The sequence below is a fragment of the Protopterus annectens genome, chromosome 14.part0 (genome assembly GCF_019279795.1).
Source record: "Protopterus annectens isolate FY-2018-M chromosome 14.part0, PAN1.0, whole genome shotgun sequence".
In the NCBI taxonomy this organism is placed as follows: Eukaryota; Metazoa; Chordata; order Ceratodontiformes; family Protopteridae; genus Protopterus; species Protopterus annectens.
The window spans coordinates 399,675,595-399,694,223 of NC_056748.1; the positions used below are offsets into that span (position 1 = coordinate 399,675,595).

Below are 18,629 nucleotides of genomic sequence, written 5' to 3' on the forward strand. Positions count from 1 at the left end.
TGTATTCGTGTACACATAATGAACTGCACGAATATGAGATAAGCACAGATCCTCATTGAGCTAACAAACTCCATGTAGGCTTTGCGTGAATCCTACATGGAGTTTATTGAATACCCAGGGTTGACATTAAATTTTAAACTTTTTTTTTTCCTAGCACAGTAATATATATTAGACACAATTACGAATTCTTCAGTGTGATCACGGATGAAATTTGTATTGAATTTAATTTATTACATTTGTTTACCAGCACGGCCAGAATGGGCAGAGAAGCTGTTCTTTTCAGGTATTCTTGGAGAGAAAAGCTCCACATGAAAATGAGTAAACACAAACAATAGTTAATAATGCATTTTAGATGATAAGCATTAGGTCAGTATAATTTAGTCACAGTTGGATAAAGTTTTTCTTTTTTTTTTACATTCTGATATGATAGTAGTATTCAGTAGAATAGAAATGGCATACCTAAATTTGTAAGAGTCATGGCAACGTATAATGGATATAGTTCATTAGTAGGTCAATCTAGCTACATTGCGTTACCGGGCCACCTATTTCTGTTAAGAGCAACATATTACAAGGAGCAGAGTTCATTCTAAAGCAATGAAGTAGCAAAACATTACATCAGGAAATAACACACAGTGCTGCTTGTTTTAACTGGCAATACTTTCTCAATAATTAATTTTATTTCAGGACTTTGTGTTTCCTGAGTGCGTACTATTCTTTATGAATGGTTAAACAAATTTAGCAACTTAAATCCTGCAAGCCTTAAAAAGAATTGTTGATATAGTAAGACACCTCTAAGCTTTCTAAATATTACATCAAAATGTTAACATTTGTTTCAGTTTTGTGTTTTTAGTAGCAAGACAATTTGTATGAAGATTTACCTCTGCCCTTACAGTTCAAACACATCTTTCTCTGTTACAATGACATTTCTGATTAAAAAAAATGTGACTGAAGCACAGATAGCAGATATGGCTGATAATTTTGATTACACACAGTCAGTTTTACTAAGAAATGCATAAAAACCTTAGCAAATTCTGAACTACAGACAGTAGTAAGTAAAGTTTATAATTTCTTGTAATTCTTATATTATTGGGAACTCTTTTTTAACAGGTATGAAATGCTGTTTAAGAATTAGAAATGCAAAACTTACGTTGAACTCATCCCGGAAGAGTTTGCCATCATCAGCAGAGCGTGTCCTTATCTCTTCTTCAAGATGTTCTACAGGAATGGACAGGTACTTCATAGGAACCGTGGGCGATCTGTTAAGGAGCATCACCGTCTGTTCTGCAAGGCAAGTGTAAATGTACGTGAATACTGCTGACCGGAAATAAACAGTCACTCTTTCCTATCAGGGGTATAAGGAAATAGCTCACTGTTTGTACTGCCAGACAGAGTTTCTGGTGCTAGCTCACACACTGCGGACTAGAAAAGAACTAAAGGAAGCACTATTCAATGGCACAGAACATTCTGAATAATGTCTGAGTAGACCAAGGGGAAAAAGTGTTTCAAGGAAGGAACAGATCTGCATGCCTTAAAAGGAACATGTGTAGCAGGCATGGAAATTCTGCATCCATCTTAACTCATTTGGTCTGTGTGTATGTGTGTTGCGTGCATGTCTGCATCTAGATGTTCTGCTCTGCACCTGATATATGCTTCTCTCTGCTAGTTATTTCCTTATATGTTATACCAGTGATCATAGTTGCACTTTATCTGCACATGATGCCTTCAAAATCTGTGAAGGACAGCAATTTTTACACATTTGGTGGAATAATATAAATCATATGCACAGAGACCATACTGGGACTGCTCAAGATAGCTTCCCAGTGCCAACTAATATGATTATGGTGAATGACAACTTATACCAAAGACACCAAGCTGTACCAGAGGAATACACCTGAGGATATATCAGTAAGCTTAAGCTGATCTATTCTCTTTTTTTCTCCTTGATTAAGACAGCATGAAAGGTAAGTCCCATTGGTATACTTGATGGCAGCTACCTTTTCTTAAACATGAATATTTCTGTGCATTGCTCAATGTTTTGCAAATTTAGACACACATCTTTCTAGCAAGAGCTGAGCACTGGATATACAAATAGGTACAGGAAGACCTGATTATTTCATTCTGTGCTTACCTGTTTAATTCAGTTCAGTGCAGTGGGGGAGGGGCAGTGTTTATCCTGCCATTCAGTGGGAAAAAGGCAGAGAAAATTTTCCCTGTTTGATGCCAGTGCATTGTGGGATGCAGACACTCTCACTTAGTATGCAAACATACTGGACACTGGGAGGATCACCAATTCAACTATGACTCATTTTTGGAATGGGAGAAGAAACTAGAGCACATTCCAAAGATGACCTGGGATGATGTCCAAACTACACACAGAAGGTACTCCAGTCAAGATGTGAACTGGAGGACCAAGCACTGTGCAGCAAAACTGCTAAGTGCTTCACCACGTGCTAACTGAAACCTGATTATACTGCTTCTAAGTTACTCTGAAGTTGCAGCTTAGGAGACAATGGATGCTCCACCTCCGGCAAAGTCACTGTGACTGAGCGAACAAAATACATATGTCAGCAACAGCATGTGATCTCTCATACAAAAGCTAGAAAGACAAAACACATATTTTTTATTTAATTTTAACACAAACTGCACATAGGCAATAAATGTACACAAATAAATGTCGGAAAATATAGTTTAAAATAGAGAGGAAATGTCTTCGATAAAGTGCAGAGTTATACAAATAACTACAGAGTTATACAAATAACTACAGAGTTATACAAATAACTACAGATGGGTAAGCACAACTAACTGTCAAAGTAGGGAGGAGAAAGAGAAATGTGGTGAGGGGAAGACAAGGGAGTTGGAGGTTGCTATAAATGATTTCAATTAATCTGTTGAAGAAAGCATTAACTAGGTACAGCTATACTAAGGAGGAAGACATGTAGAGTTATGTTACATGGCCTGAGGGAAGCCAGTTACATTTAACTTATTTAAGATGTATGCTTTTAGTTGGGAATGAAATTTTGCACATGAGGTAATGCCTTTGAGTAGAAGGAAGAAGTCATTCTCATAGTCTGGATCCAAGAAGTGAGAACGTGTGGTTTGTGTACTGATGTTCTTACATGGCTCTGTAGTAGAGGTCCTGAGTGATTTTGATTTCAACAGCGAGCATTATAGCATCACCCTCACTAAAGCCAAATGACTCCAACCCAGCACAAACAAACACTACTGCTGGTTTCTCTAGTCTTCAAATTATACTCAACAAGTCATTCATTCATCTCTCTTCCTCTCATAATCTGTGAATCCTTACCCCCTAACATTAATGCCATCAACTTCTACCAACAATTCAGACAACAATTTAAACAATATGTACTCAAGGAATCAAAAGGCAAGTGCTTATACAGTAATTACTGTAATTTATATTAGTCATGGGCTTCTATTCTAATCTGCCTTGAAGAAGCAAAATGTAGGTCTACCTAAGTCTTCAAATGGTTCAGGGCAATTCTGTGTATAACATATATGAACAAATATTTTTATTGCTCACAAAAATGTGAAATAAAACTACCTGAAGTTAAACTAGCACTTATTGTGTTATCTCTTAGCAGTTCTCAGTTACTGCTTGCAGTCTCTGTCAACTTGTAGCCCTGGGCTGAACCTAAAAATGGTCCATCAGGATCATTGTTATGCCATAGGTCCAAAGGTTAATGGGTTTATACCAAGCTAACAACCATCAAGTTTTTTACAAGCCTAGTCATGCAACCCAACCCAGTTTTGTACTAGAGTACCTTAGATGTTGATATCATGGGGTACTTTAGTAAGGAGGTCGCTAAGGGTTTTGTGGGGGGGGGGGTATTATGGGATTATTTTACTTACTGTTGATCCCTGTCCATATGAGACATGGGGGCCAGATTGTGGTTGAATTTGTGAATTCCCATCCAAAGATCAAGGTTTTGTTTGAACGAGGTCAGGGATGAGTTCTGCTTCACATGCAAAAGCACCTTATTCCATAGCATGGGGATCCTTTTAGACACACATTGGTCTCCCAGTATGCTTTATTTGTGTCACAGGCAAAGTTCAGGTCCTCTGGTGCTCCTGGTGGTGTTTGTTTTGTAGATGTGCAAGAGATCCAGCAGGGCTGGGTCTAAGGATTCCTTATAAGCCAGGCATAGAGCGCCTCTCAGTAGCATGTAGGAGACAGAGTATAGAGATAGAGATAGAGCCTCAAGATGATCTGTGTAGAACAAGTTATTCAAACCTTGGATTCTCCTGGTGAGGAACTTTTGAGGGCATTTCAACTGTCTCAAGTGCCTGGTTAGGTACATTCCAAAAGCATTGTACTCGATGGGTGAGGGGTGGGAGGTTGGCATAATGGTTAAAGTGTTTACCTTACAAATGCAAGGTGCAGGGTTTGATTCTCACATAAGGCAAATGGCTAGACTTATAATGGCTCAAAAAAGCAGTTAGCCTAGTACTAATCTATAAACCTATAATGGGGTCAGATAATGGCAGAGTAGAGTGACACTATAACTTCCTTTGACCTAGATGCCTTGTCCTTGCTTATGAGTTGGAAGGCATAGAATGATTTTATTACTGTCTTGGCAACATCTTGGTTGAAGGACAGATTACTGCCTGCATATGTTCCCACATGCCTAACTACTTAGGGGAGTTTTATTGATGCCGTAATTAGCTTGTGTGGGCAATTTCGTAAAGGGCACTTTAATGTATTAGTTCACGTTGAGTTTTAGTCCATGGCAGATCCTCTTGTAGGATATTGGTGTCATGGGGGGAAATCTATGATAACTCCCAGTTTACAGTCATCACTGAACTTGATGAGTCTGAGGCCTTCAACATTAGCCTTGACTTCCGGGAAGTAGACGCCAAACAGGAGTGGGCCCAAAATGGATTCCTCTGTTACTCCACTGGTGGCTGGTCTCCTGGTGGAAGTGGTCTCAAAAATACTGAATTCCTGGGTCCTATGCATAAGCCAACCAGCAGTCCACTGAGTTTTGTAGAGATTTATGCCTAGGTCTTGAGAGTTTGTCATAATAACTGAATGGGGTATTGTATCAAGCTCCTTGACCAGGTCAAGATAGGGAGTAAACACTTTTTACCCCTTATTCATAGCCTTGGTTATCCTCTCAAGGAATACCAGGTTGAGGAGGCAAGACCTTCCCTAACAACGCCAAACTGGGATGGGTCCAGTGTCTGTAGGTTGCCAATGTCATTGTTGATTTCCATGATAATTCGCTCCATGGTTTTCCATTTTAGGCTTGTCACACTGATGGATCTATAGTTCCTGTGGACGGTTTATGGTCCACTCCTATGGAGAGGGCTGACTGTTGCAGCCCCCCATTCACCTGGTACATAACCTGTTTTGAGGCTGTAGATGAAGAGTGCCTCTAGTTGTCTTACTAGGTCATGCTTTAAGCTATTTAGGAGGCAACTGGAAATACTGTTGGGACACAACGAAGCAGTATTTTTGGTCTTCACCAAGATAATAGCTGGGGAAGGGGTATGTTAGAAGGGATTTCAAAGGGGACAGTAGAAGGGTAGTGGGGTTTAAAATCTGACCTAGCTTTATATCAGCCAGAAGAGTTGCTATGCCACTCTGGTCAGTGAGGTTTGTGCCATTTTCCAAGAGTTGTGCACACTGTTGAGCATTGCCTTCAAGGTTGCTAACATAGCTGAAGGAGGCACTGTGATTTTCTTTACCCAGAGAGGCTGCCGTGACCTTGCAATAGGCATTGTTGGACTTAATTAGATGTCTTAGTTTTTTTATTTAGTTGAATCAGAGAGCTCTTGTCCCTATGAAGTTTGCTGTTTTTGATTTTGGCCATGACTTTTTTTCTATTATTATAAACCCTTTTAAGGTTATAATTCCACCAGTGGGTTCTGTTTTTGGTGTTAGATTCGGGATTAATTCTTCTGGGTACTTCCTCAGTGCAGCAATTTACATGTTCGCATGGGGTTTTTGTGAACAGTTGCACATAGGAGGATGTGTTTTCAGCGTTTGAGGGAGCTTTGAATTTTGACAAACTGTCACTTAATAGGATATTGTTGACTTTAGAATTGTTTCTGTCATTGGTTTAGTTGGGTTTTCCAGGTTGATTTTTATTCTGAGAGAGAGCTTTGTGGTGCAACACTCACTTATACTGGTGCGTACTAGATCTGATCCCCCTGGTTAGAGTATGCACTATCTGGGTCAGGGTGTTTGTGTTGATAAAAGCCCAGGAAACATTGAGATTTTGTATGCCTCCCAGTCTATAGAGGCATAGTTAAAATCTCCTATGACTAGGGTATTCCATTGGATATTGAGCAATTCTAGCAGGTCTAAGTGTGAGTTGTGAGCTTTGTTAGTAATAGACGGTGATCTGCAGCTAGTCATGACTTGGTAAGGAATCTTGTCTATGGAGACTTGGATGTGGATGAGCTCTAGGGCATCATCCCTGTTTAACCAAATAGGAGGTGTATTTGTTGATGAGATAAATCGAGACACCTCCACCTTTAGCCACCATCTGTGCTGCTCTTTTTTTAAATGTGTGGAGGACAATGTAGTGTTGCATTGTTGAATTCTCCAGAGTGAGGACTCTTTAAGGTACAAGTTTTTTGTTTAGGCTCTTAGCATTGAGTGATAACAGCTTACGGTTGCTTTAAGTTTACCCCTGGTTAACAAAAGAAAAATAAATAATAATAATGATAATAATAAAAATATTAATAGTAGTAGTAGTAAAAATAATCATAATAGTAATACAAGGTTACTGTGGTGGCTTCCTAAGTTTAGCAGCCAACAGAGAGCTCTGAGACTGAAAGAGTAAATAACTGAACAAAGTAAGAGATCCCCACTTTCATAGGTTCATAGGTTTATACTAGGCTATCTGCCCTAAGGCATTTATAAGCCTAGCCCAAATTTTTGTGGCTTACGCCACCCCTTATATGAAAAAATACTGTGCCCATTAGTTTGTTGTGCCTCTGTCCAGCAGTGACACAGAGATGATTCCCGGGGTAAACCTACGATCTCCCATCCACAGGTCTAGATTTCTCTTGAACAGAGTCAGCGAGGTGCTCTGCCTCACATGGACCGGGATTTTATTCCACAGCATAGGAGTCTCTGAGTGATAAATCTATCCCTCCAGCACGTCCTATTTATATCCGTGCTAAGGTTTAAGTCACTTGCTCTAGTGGTTTTGGTGGATTTGGATTTTTGAGGTGGAGCATGTCCATTAATTCCGGGTTGGACATGGCCTTGTATGTCAGGCACATGTCACCTCTGAGCAGATGGTATGCAACTGAATAGAGCTGGAGTTTCTTCAATCTGGCAGCATATGACAGATTTTGGAGTCCCTTTATCCTTTTGGTGAGGAACTTTTGGGGTCTCTCCAATTGCTGCAGATGTCGGGTGAGATACATCCCGAATGGGGCATTGTACTCGATCATTGGTCTGATAAGTGAAGAGTACAGGGGAACAATAACCTCACTAGATCTGGATGTGAATCCCTTCATGATCGGGTGGGCAATGTAGAAGGTCTTTCTAACCACTTTAGCAATGTGAGTGTCAAAAGAAAGGCCACTGTCAACCTGGGTCCCCAGGTCCCTGATAACCTCTTCTGTGCTTAGTGGATTGCCACCTATATGGTAGCTTGGGGTTACCTTGTTTTTCCCGAAGGGTATGACTATACATTTTGTGGCGTTTAACTTCAGGCCATGGCTCTGGCACCAGCTATCTGTTTCCGTGAGTCCCTTCTGAAGGATATCCGTGTCTGATGCACTTTCCACTATGGCGCCCAGTTTGCAGTCGCCTGCAAACTTTGTCAGCCAAAGTCCTCCTATGTTGGCCTGTACTTCTGAGAAGTAGATGCCAAACAATAGGGGCCAAGGACCGAGCCCTGTGGGACACCACTTGTGACCGGCTTGGAGTCTGACACAGCGCCAGCAACTCTAACCCTGTGGGTTCTGTCCTTAAGCCAGTTTGCAACCCATCTTGTGACATATGGGTTTACATTTAAGCTGGTAAGTTTTTCTACAATACCCGAGTGGGGTATTGTGTCGAAGCCTTTGCAAGGTCAAGGTAGGCTGTATGGACTGCCTTTCCCACATCAATGGCCTTGGTGACTGGTTCAAAGAAGTCGACCAAGTTCAAAAGGCATGATCTTCCCTTGACAAAGCCAAACTGGGCCGGGTCCAATGTCTGCAAGTCCCCTATATCTTTGTTTATGAGCTCCATTATGATCCTCTCCATAGCTTTGCAGACTAGACTTGTTAAGCTTATGGGGCGGTAATTACCAGGGTCCGTGAGGCGCCTTTGTGGAGTGGGACTACAGTTGCCGTACGCCACTCCTTGGGCACGTATCCTGTGGTAAGGCTGAGATTAAACAGCTGCCTTATGTGCGGGTTTAATTCCTCATTTAGCTCGTGTAGCATACAGCCGGGGACACCATCCGGTCCCATTGATGCTGTGTTTTTAGCTTTAGAGAGTGCAGCTTTCACCTGCGCATTTGAGATGTCCGGGAGGCTACACTGCTGGGATAGTTATCTCTCCTTTAGGGGAGAGGGGTGAAGTTTGCACTGAACCTGTCTGCCAGTATGTTGGCAATGTCTGTGGGTTCAGTGATTTTTGTATCATTTTCGACTAATTCTGAGCATATCTGGGAGTTTCCACCCAGGTTCCTAACATAGCTGAAAAAGGCCTTATGATTGTCCTTTGAATCCATGGCAATTTTTCTCTCAAAATTGGCCTTAGTTGATTTTATGAGTGCTCGTATTTTTTACTAATAATGATCAGTGACTTCCCTTTTATGGATTTTGTTCTATCATGTAATAGCTTTCTCCTCTTATTGTAAAGTTTGTTAATGGCTGGGGTCCACCAGACTGGATGTTTGCCCTTTGTGGAAAGAGTCTTGGTTTTATTTGGGATTGCCTGATCCATGCAGTCCTGGAGGTGTTCATAGAAGGCATTTGTAAGGGCTTCCAGCTTGGGTTGTGGTTTCCACTGGCTCAGGGGCCTTGAAGGATACCACACCAGTCTTGAGTAGTGTGAAGTTTGCTTTAGAGAAGTTCTTCACTATGGTCTTTTTGTTTGGGGTGGGGCGGATGTGGATTTCCAGTGAGATTAGTTTATGATCAGATCTCACCAATGAGGGATATACTTCCGTGTGGAGCATTTTGTCCCCATGTTTGTGACAATGAGATCTAGTATATTTTCTCCTCTCGTGGGAACAGTGACTAGCTGTTCCATGGCATTTGAATTTATGAACTCCAGGAACCGTTGGGCTAGAAAGTTAGGGCTTGAGTAATGTTCCCAGTCTATATTCGGTAGTTGAAGTCACCCAATATGATGGTGTTTGGAGATACATTTATACCCTCCAGTGTCTTCAGGAAGGCTGTGTGGGGTTCCTGAGTTTGAGAGGGTGGCCTGTAGCATGCTACAATTTGTAGAGCAGTTTTGCCTATGGTTAGTTGTACCTGGATGGTTTCCGCGTTGCCACCAACCTGGAGGTGTGGGTATCCTTTATGAATATGGATACACCCTCCTTTTGTGGTGTGGTCCGGGTTTTGGGGCCGGAACGCATGATATGAGGTAAAACCTAATAGTGCCGGGTGCTCTCAGGAGCCTTGAACCAGGTTTCAGTTACAGCACAGACATCGATGTTCTCCATACTGAGAAGGGCCTCGAGTGCATGCATTTTGAGATTTAGACTTCTGGCATTGAGCAGCATTACCCTCAGTTTCTTCCCATTTTTGTTTTCTAGGGTGGTAGGTTTAGAATTTGAGCCTTGCCTAAAAAGGCACTATGGGGTGGCAAGAGCCTTAGCCAATATCCGGAATCCCAGGGGTGACAGGTGCAAGCCGTCCCTGCAGCGTGGCTTGTCAAGCATGTCATCCCAGGCAGACAGACACTGGATCCCCTTTGAATGACACCAGACATTAAGCCAATTGTTAAAGCTGATCATCTTGTCTCTATATTGTGGCATCATTCTTGGTGAAGGAAGGATACTGCTCAGGGTTAGGGTCATACCTGCCTGGGCTACATAATCAGAGAGCTCCTCTATGTCTCTTTTCATGTAGTCCAGGGAGGTGCGTCTCAGGTCGCTCACACCAGCATGGACAATGACTGTGTCATATTTGTACTTGCCGTGGAGTGACCCGAGTGCTTGTGTTATGTGGCGGATTCTAGCCCGATAGGCAGCTTACTGTGACCCTCTCCTTGTTCAGCCTGGTGAGTGGGACGTCAGTGTGTCTGACTATGGAGTCACCTATGACAAGTATGTTTGGTGTTGTATTTGGCCTTAAGGGCTGTGACTGCTTTGCACACTGCTTTTGTGGTTTATGTGTTGCTTGTGGGGTGTCTTGAGGTAGCAGTTGTTTGGGTGTCTGCTTTGGAGGCCTCTGCTGTTTAGGTAAATTTTTACTCAGAGCCTCCGAGTATGTCTTTGTGTGTTTATGTGTTTGATTCAGTGGAGTGGTAGCATTATGTGAGGCTGGTTTTGTGGTGTGTGTAGTTGCCTTCTCCTCCTGTCTGGTCTTGCCAGTCCTGAGTTGAGAGAGCTCAGCCTCCAGTTTGGCTAAATAGCTGCATCTCTCGCAAGTATTTGTGCTATGTGGGAGGAGGAGAGGGTTGTCTGTGTACATGAGGCAGTGATAACATTGCCTCAAGATTCCCAGATTCACCAGCTGGACCGGAGAGAAGATTGACAACTGACCTTTGGACATGCTAGAATAATATTGGGAATTCCTTAATTGAAAACAAGGGCCAGTGGGGAGTGAGGGTGTAGTGCTTTTAATTTTTAGTGCTGACTTATATAATTGCTTTAGTGAGCAAGTGCCAGGTAACTTGAGTGCAATGTGTTACAAGTAACTAAATGCAAAACGACAAACAGTAACTTTCTTTCAAGTGAAACAAGGAAATAAGTACAGTAAGCAATGCAAATATCACTAGTGATCCACAGAAGCGCTGAGAAGTTAGTATTAGGTGGAATTAGCTTCCAGGAAATAGCAAGCAAACAAACAACAAGCATATAAACAAAGCTAGATTCAGCAGGCCTGGATCTAGTCTATGCTAGAGCAAACAAGGTGAACCAATTTCAGTAAGATACAGTTCAAATATTCAGGCACTATAAACCTTTAACCAGAAATTCCCAGCTCAGAAGGGCAGAGTCCAGCCTCTTCTCCCACAAGAGTGCAGACCACGAACCTTCTTAATGTAAAATAACTGGCCTGAAGCCCAAGTGCCTAAACCAGAACTAATACACTTGGACACTGGGCTCTCAATCAGCAGTTCCCAACTTAGAAGGATGAAAGCTACCTGTCCTGCCACCACAGTGCTTGCCACAAACCTTCCTAATGTAAAACAACTGGTCTGAAGCCCAAGTGCTTAATCCAAAAGACTTGAATGATAGCTACACTTTAATCAAGTTACAACCAAGCAGTAATAAATACCATTGAATACTTTAGAGAATGTCTGGATTAGTGCTCAAGTTACACAAACAAAGCTAGATCCAGCAGGCCCGAATCCAGTCTATGCCACAGCAAACAAGGCGCACCAACTTCAGTAAGAAACAGTTCAGATATGCATGCACTATAAGCCTTTAACCAGAAATTCCCAGCTCAGAAGGGCAGAGTCCAGCCTCTCCTCCCACAAGAGTGCAGACCACGAACCCTCTTAATGTAAAATAACTGGCTTGAAAGCCCAAGTGCTTAAACCAGAATTAATACACTTTTAGAATAACAGACACTGAGCCCTCAATCAGCAGTTCTCAACCTAGAAGGATGTAAGCTACCTGTTCTGCCACAACAGTGCAGACCACAAACCCTCTCAGTGCAAAACAACTAACTGGTCCGAAGCCCAAGCTTTGTTTAACATGTAGTCATTTTGCATTAGTGATGGTTTGGCAGTGATAGTCTTATGTGTGATAAAGAGTGATAAAGTGTATGTATTTTGTTGGCAATTGTTTGAATAGTCTTAGTGCTATTTGGGGTAGGCCATATTCTAGCTATGGATGACCTTGTTGCAAAGGAGAGAAAAATAAATGTTGGTTTATGTTTCTATTTTTATCCAGGGGAAGATGAGATGTCTAGGCATTTAAAGGAAGATGCATATTTGATGGGGTAATTATTAAGATCTGTAATTTTTTAGAGTTCTATAATTTTTTAAAGAGTTCTATTTGGTTTAAAGAGATTTAGTTTTGGTTGAGTTAGACAGTATTTGGTTTGATGTTAAAATCCAATTTATGACTAAATAGAAGTCTATTTGAATTTGATGTTGTTGAGGACAGTGTGAGGGGACTAGATTGAAACAGAAACCTAGCACCATATAAAGTTAAAGTAAGTAGTTATAGTTATGTAGGACAGATGTCCAGACAACTTAAAACTCGGATTTCTGAGCATATGAGTGATACCAGAAATGGCCGCCTGTTCAATGCATTATATAAGCATGTCCAGAAACATACTTTTGCTGTGTTTAATTTCACTATCATTGATGGGATTAATCTAGCTTCAAGTAATAAGTTAGGGTGGCATGGCATCATGAATAATAAGGAATATTCCTGAATAGTGAGATTGGGGGCTTTATTTTCACTGGGGCTCAGTGAAGTGATGCTCTCTCTTTAAGGGGTGGTGTTTCTCTAATGGTTTTCTATCACTTGTATATTTTAATGTGGCATTGGTGTTTGGAACTTTACCACTGATGAAGGCATGGAATTGCCGAAAATGGTCTGTTCCTTAGTGAAATAATATTAAACGAATTGTTTTACTGATTTGAAGTGCTGGCTGCTGTTATTTGGTTTCATCATTTTGCCTTTGCACTTGGCTGTACTTGCATGGACTTTTGTATTCAGTGAGTGATATTTACAGACTCAGACATATTCAGTCTGTCTGGGCTACATACATTCTCAAAAAAAGCAGCACATGCACTGTTGGAGGTATACTGAAAAGAAACCATCAATCATACTAAGGCTGATTTGGTGTAATACAGTGTCATTCAGTATTGTTAATATGAAATGTGCTTTCAAGGAAGAAAATATTAGAAAGCTGAAAGATGCCATGCATTAAACTGTGAGACGATTTGTAATATCATCTAATTTACAAGTTCAGCTTAAAAAGTAAAGAAACAGCCAATAATATGCTCATGGTTTCACTATATCAAATATATACATACATACAACTGTGTGAACTGAGATCCATACCCATATTTGAAGATGGAATTAGATTCACAAATTCCATAGATTACACAATTCCCTAATCCAAAGTTTGAATCTTGTGTAACAGGTACCAGCTGCGTATCGTGACTTTTCTTCTTTCAACCATCTACTTCCCCCCTCATCTTATAATAAATTACAGTTATGCAAGTTTCCTTAAACATTGTAAAGCAGATAATTATGTGCATTTCTTGGACACCTTTGGTATCTAAAGAGGTTCTATTTGAGTATACAAGGAAAGCTTGGCATTTGTAAATACTTAGATCTCTGTTCATGGTCCTCACTTATTTCCCAGTCTGCCATCATCTGTAGCACACCCTCCTCACCACCCTAGAGGCAAGCCCTCAACTAACTAGAGTGCAGTCATTTATGGTCTGTGTGGTAACTGTTGATTTTGACCTTCCACTCGATAGAAGCTTATGCTCTTACGTCTGTCTACACTGAAAGAAATTTTGTGCCAACCTTTTCTCCCAGCAGTGATGAAAACTTCACACCATCCTGGCCTGGTACACAGAGCCTGAGAGTTATTAACAGCCCTTGCTAGTATCCACATCACCTGGACTCTTAGTTGATACGTACTTTGGTGTGCATTCAACAACCATTTGAATGTCATGTGCTCATTGAATGAAACATTAAAGCAAAGTCCCACCTTCCTGAATAATTTTTCCTAGCATCCTAAACAAATTACCTTTAGTCATCATGAATATATTCCACATCACCACTGAAAATGGCATGTAAAAGTCTAACCTGTAAGAAACTAGAAATAAAGCAGTTTTATTAAAAACAGCTAACTGTTGCACTAACAGTGATTCTTCAGGTAATCTGAATTACCATTTACAAACAGGTGCTTTAAATATACTTCATTCTATCATATTAATAAATCAAATAATTTCTTAGAGCTATGACATTTCAAAAGGGGATTGATATTCAGTCTAGGAAATGTTTTGACCAGCATATTTCTCAAGATCGTTCATGAGCTGTGCTGTCCTCAACCTTGTACTCGGTCAATGAACAGGGGTCCAAAACAGTGCAGCCTACATCTCTGAATACATTCTGGCCTCGCGAGTTTCTCACATTTTATTTACAAAGTGGAGGGTATCTGAAATAACATACCAGATTGCCCATCCTATGCTATGCTCCCTCAGTTGGAAGTTCTCCTACCATCCTTTTGAACTAAACCTAAAGACTTTCTGCAGGGCTGTCAGTATAAAAGAATCCTACTTTTCTATTCTGACAATAGGACTTGTTGAACCCAACTTACAGAATTTTATGTGAGAAACACCATTTGTTGCAGAACGTTATACGTATGCTAGCATGGATACACTTCTGGGATAACCTCAATGAATTATTTTATATAGACGGATTTATTTTCTTTTGTCAAGTGGCACTAATGGCACTGTGCATAACATCATAAAAACATATGATTGACATAATGCTCACTGAAACGTTACTACGCATGTGTTGAGCATCAATCGCAGAACATGCAAAACATTTACAACAAAAGCCAAAAGAAATCATTTTTGCCCACAGACCCTGCTAATTATATATTTTAACTGTGGGATTTCACATTTCTCAGGGAAAGGGCAAATTCCCCCAGCCCTTTGAATTGTCTTATCTGCTGCTTTTGTACACACACACAGAAAGCTTTTTTTTTATAATCTGTTGTTAAGGCATTGAAATTAGGCAAAATTACAGAAGTATATTTGCTAAGAATTCAAAGGAGGTCTGCTAAAAACAAAAAGAAATTCAAATCATGTTGAAGTGATTCATGCATCATAGAGTACTGAAAAGAGAGAAGACATGACAACTCCTTGTTGTGGTACATCAGGCAGCCTATCACAGGAAAGTCTGGTGACCTGCAATATTGTAAAGGGACTGCACTTAATGGCTGTTCAGGAAGAATCGTCATCATACTTACACAATTAGGCTTCCGTGACCGTGCATCTGCACATTAAGGCAACAGGAACTGCACAACTTACTAACAGATAATCATGTATGCTCATACACCAGAACTTCAGTTCCTCTAACAGTCATTCCATTCCAGACAAAGTGGGAAGAACTAGAGTTTTACTGTAGATGCCCAAGAACTAGTGAATCACATATGAGCTGTTCTTACAGGTTCAGTATTTCTACTATTATGATGTGCATCAAGTAGCAAAATAAAACTTAGAACAAGCGTGAAAGCAGACATTTTGATTCTGTTATTTGAAAATCTGTCAAAAAATGTTTGTTTCATGCACAATGGCAGTCTCATGTTAAGTAGCACAGACTCTGCATCAACCAGATGCCACTTAACATCCTATACAGCTTGAATAAAACACACACAGAGGATCTGTTTACTCCAGAACTAATACACATTTTGAACAGGATTACTACAGTTTGTTCATTTCAGGAATATAAATATGTTTTATGATAAGTTTACATAAGTGAGGGAATGGTTCATACAGAAATAATACATACGCACATGGGTGCCAGAACCTTAGAGTGAGGGGGGAGGGGCACCCCCCCACACACTTTTGCAGCAGATGCAAATGGACCCACATCAGTCCCGGTCACAATCACAGTCCATATACAAACTCTACGACCGAGATTGCACTACAGTATGAAAAGAAAGATTACAAAAGGGTAAATTTCCCAATCCCCACACCCCCCACTATAGTGTGATCTGCGAATGTGCGATCTCCGAGATTCTTCATTCAGCTGCAGTGAGCCGACAGCAACTTGCCCCCTCCCAACAAAAGCAGCAAAAGCTTAGCTAAACATCAAAACATGAAAAAGCATCTCTTTGTGTACCATAACCAACTGTGTCAAGTTTGTGACAGATACAGACACCATTCCCATACCACATCTACTAATTTGCTCTTTCTTTGCATATGCACATGCTAGCTAGCTCCCGTGCCTGTATCTGAAACATACATAATTCAATTGCAGCTGCTATTGCTTTACCAGAGGACTGATCCGATTCCGATCCATTATTCTTTCTAAAGCATCATGTTATGTCCCCCTGCAAAAACATTTTTTAGGAAAGACTTCTTATACAGTGAAGTGATTTCTGTGCTTTCGTCAAGGGACTGTAGAATTGAACACTAACACTGTTTCTGAAATTCTTCTCATATAGAAAAGAATACCATCTCTGCTGTTGTAAATATAGTGCGTCTTACAAACAACTATTGCTGTAAACATGACGATGTCATTTATAAGCATGTAAAATAAAATAATTTGCAATAACAGGTCACAGCCTTAGATTCTCTGTATGCACACTCTCAACAGACTGTCTGACTCTAAACCACGCCATTTTAACTCCGGGGTTGCCACAGCTTCTGAGAACTTGTGTCCAGTCCAGTCCAGTCCAAATATGTTAGTTTGTACCTTTTTAAATTACAGAAGTGTGTGCTTGTGCGTGTACATGTGAAGAAAAAGACAGAGATTTCAAAAGACCCTGACATCCCCGAAGTAAAAAAAATGCTAATAGTGTCCCTGATCATAGCTTTCAACGAATCAGGGACAAATCCATCCAAATCAGGGACACGTTTGACGTTTAAAAATATTAGTACCATTAACATTAACATGGGACTTTGAATTGACATAGTAAGGAATATGAATTAATACACATTTTCTAAACTAGCACAATGTGAGATCTTGCGGGGCAAACCATTACCGGAAGTAGAGGTGTGGCCAGAAATTTATATTTTGTACTCTGAACTTATGCTGTTCCCCTTACCGCCCTCGTATCATTTTAAAATGTACTCAACTGTCTTAAATGCTGCCCTATGTACTTCAGAAAGGGAGTTTAGTTTCAGTTGTTGCCTCATCACCATAAACAGCAATTTTTGAGGTACGTTTACTTTTTAGGAAAGAAATGTACAGTAGATAATAGTTCACACTTATAAGCAGTTATGTACTGTTTGAACTATAAACTGGCTGACAGATGCACAGAAAAAAACTGTTTTCACTTGAGTACAGTGAGTATGCCTAGCTACATCCATGTCTGGCAGTGCATATAAAATAAACGTTCGCTCATGTGGAATTCGAGTTGTTTCTGTCATTCTATAAAATATTAAGATTTCATCCAGAAAAAAATGTTAGAGGAAATGTAGGAAACAAATTTTTATCACATTTGAGGACAAATGCAGTTTTCCAGTTTTTTCCTGGGTAGAACTGGGGACTGTGCTGCGAAAAGAGGGATAGGTGTCAAATGCATGCATATTGATTGGCTTGAGCTGACTGTGACTGTCTGCTTTTGTTGATCGGGATAGACTGCCTGACTGGGTAAACACGCTGCCAGATTCCAAGAAAAAAAAAAAAAAGGTTCCAAGAAGTCTCAAGTCTGTACGAGCACAAGACTAAGACAATGGAAGGGTGCAAAGTGATGAAAGGCTCACAGGGATGAAGTGAACATCACACCACATTTCTACAGTTTTATTTATTTTTTTTTATTTAAATTTCTTTTCTGTCTAGAATCGGATTAAGATCAGATAACTCGAACTGTTGTGCTCTGTGCCTCAGCTGTTGGCTAGTGGCGCCCTCAACTAACTTCCACTTGTGTGTGTGTGTATGTGTGTGTGTGTGTGTAGGGGGGGGGGGTTCAACTTCAAATTCAGAGGACTTGGCATACTGCACTAAGCAAGTGCATTGGTCTGCCTCCCTCCACCTCAGCCTGACTAACTTAATAGTTCAGTCTGGTCAGGGTTCAGTGGTAGGTCACAGGTGTAAACATTTCCAAATTCCAGAAGTTAAAGCTGTTGTTGTTGTGTTCTTTCTGTGACCTTCTAAATAATCCAGACCTCCTTCCCTGCAATCAATCGAGAGTGACTTAGTGAACTGAATAATTCTGAATTTTGTTGTTTCTTTCTAATTTGTGCTTTGCCGTGCATACTGTGCATAGACAAAGTAAGCAAGCCTTGGGGGAAAGTATTCAATTTATTATGTAATTTTGATTTTACTTATACTGGAAAGGTCACTGGGGAAAATGCTTCATTTTTGTGCTTGTACATACATGGTGGAAAAGTAATTAAGGGAACCTTCTCCTTGGGGGAAATGATTCATGTTGAGTTGCTGTCATTTGGTAGCGCTTGTACATATATGGACAAACTACTGAGGATTGTTAGGGGAAATGTTTCATTTTGGTGCTTGTGCATACATGGACACACCTGACTGAAGGGGTCATTGGAGAAAATGTCATTTCATTGCTTAATGCTTGTGCTTACATAGACAAAGTGAAGGGGTCATTGGGAAAAATGTTTAATTTCTGGGCCTGTGCCTATATGGATGGACAAAGTACAGAAGGGATCCTTGGGGGAAATTATTCATTTTGATGCCATTTGCTCCTTCCATGCATGCATAGACAGGCTATTGAACAAGTCATTTGGGAAAATGTCTCATTTTGGTGTTTTTGCATACATGGACAAATTGCATAAGGGAACCTTGGGGAAATGATTCATTTTG

At 40.5% G+C, this 18,629-nt stretch overlaps 1 protein-coding gene across 7 annotated transcripts in view; it reads right to left on the bottom strand.

Annotated features, from left to right (window-relative positions):
• PTPRE (protein tyrosine phosphatase receptor type E) overlaps nt 1-18,629 on the bottom strand; it is a 2,530,882-nt gene that overhangs the window by 693,374 nt on the left and 1,818,879 nt on the right. For all 7 annotated transcript variants that reach the window (XM_044056172.1, XM_044056175.1, XM_044056171.1 and 4 more), the window contains one exon: nt 1,148-1,281. In XM_044056172.1, coding sequence (XP_043912107.1) covers nt 1,148-1,281 — 134 coding nt within the window. The remainder of the gene's footprint in view (nt 1-1,147; nt 1,282-18,629) is intronic.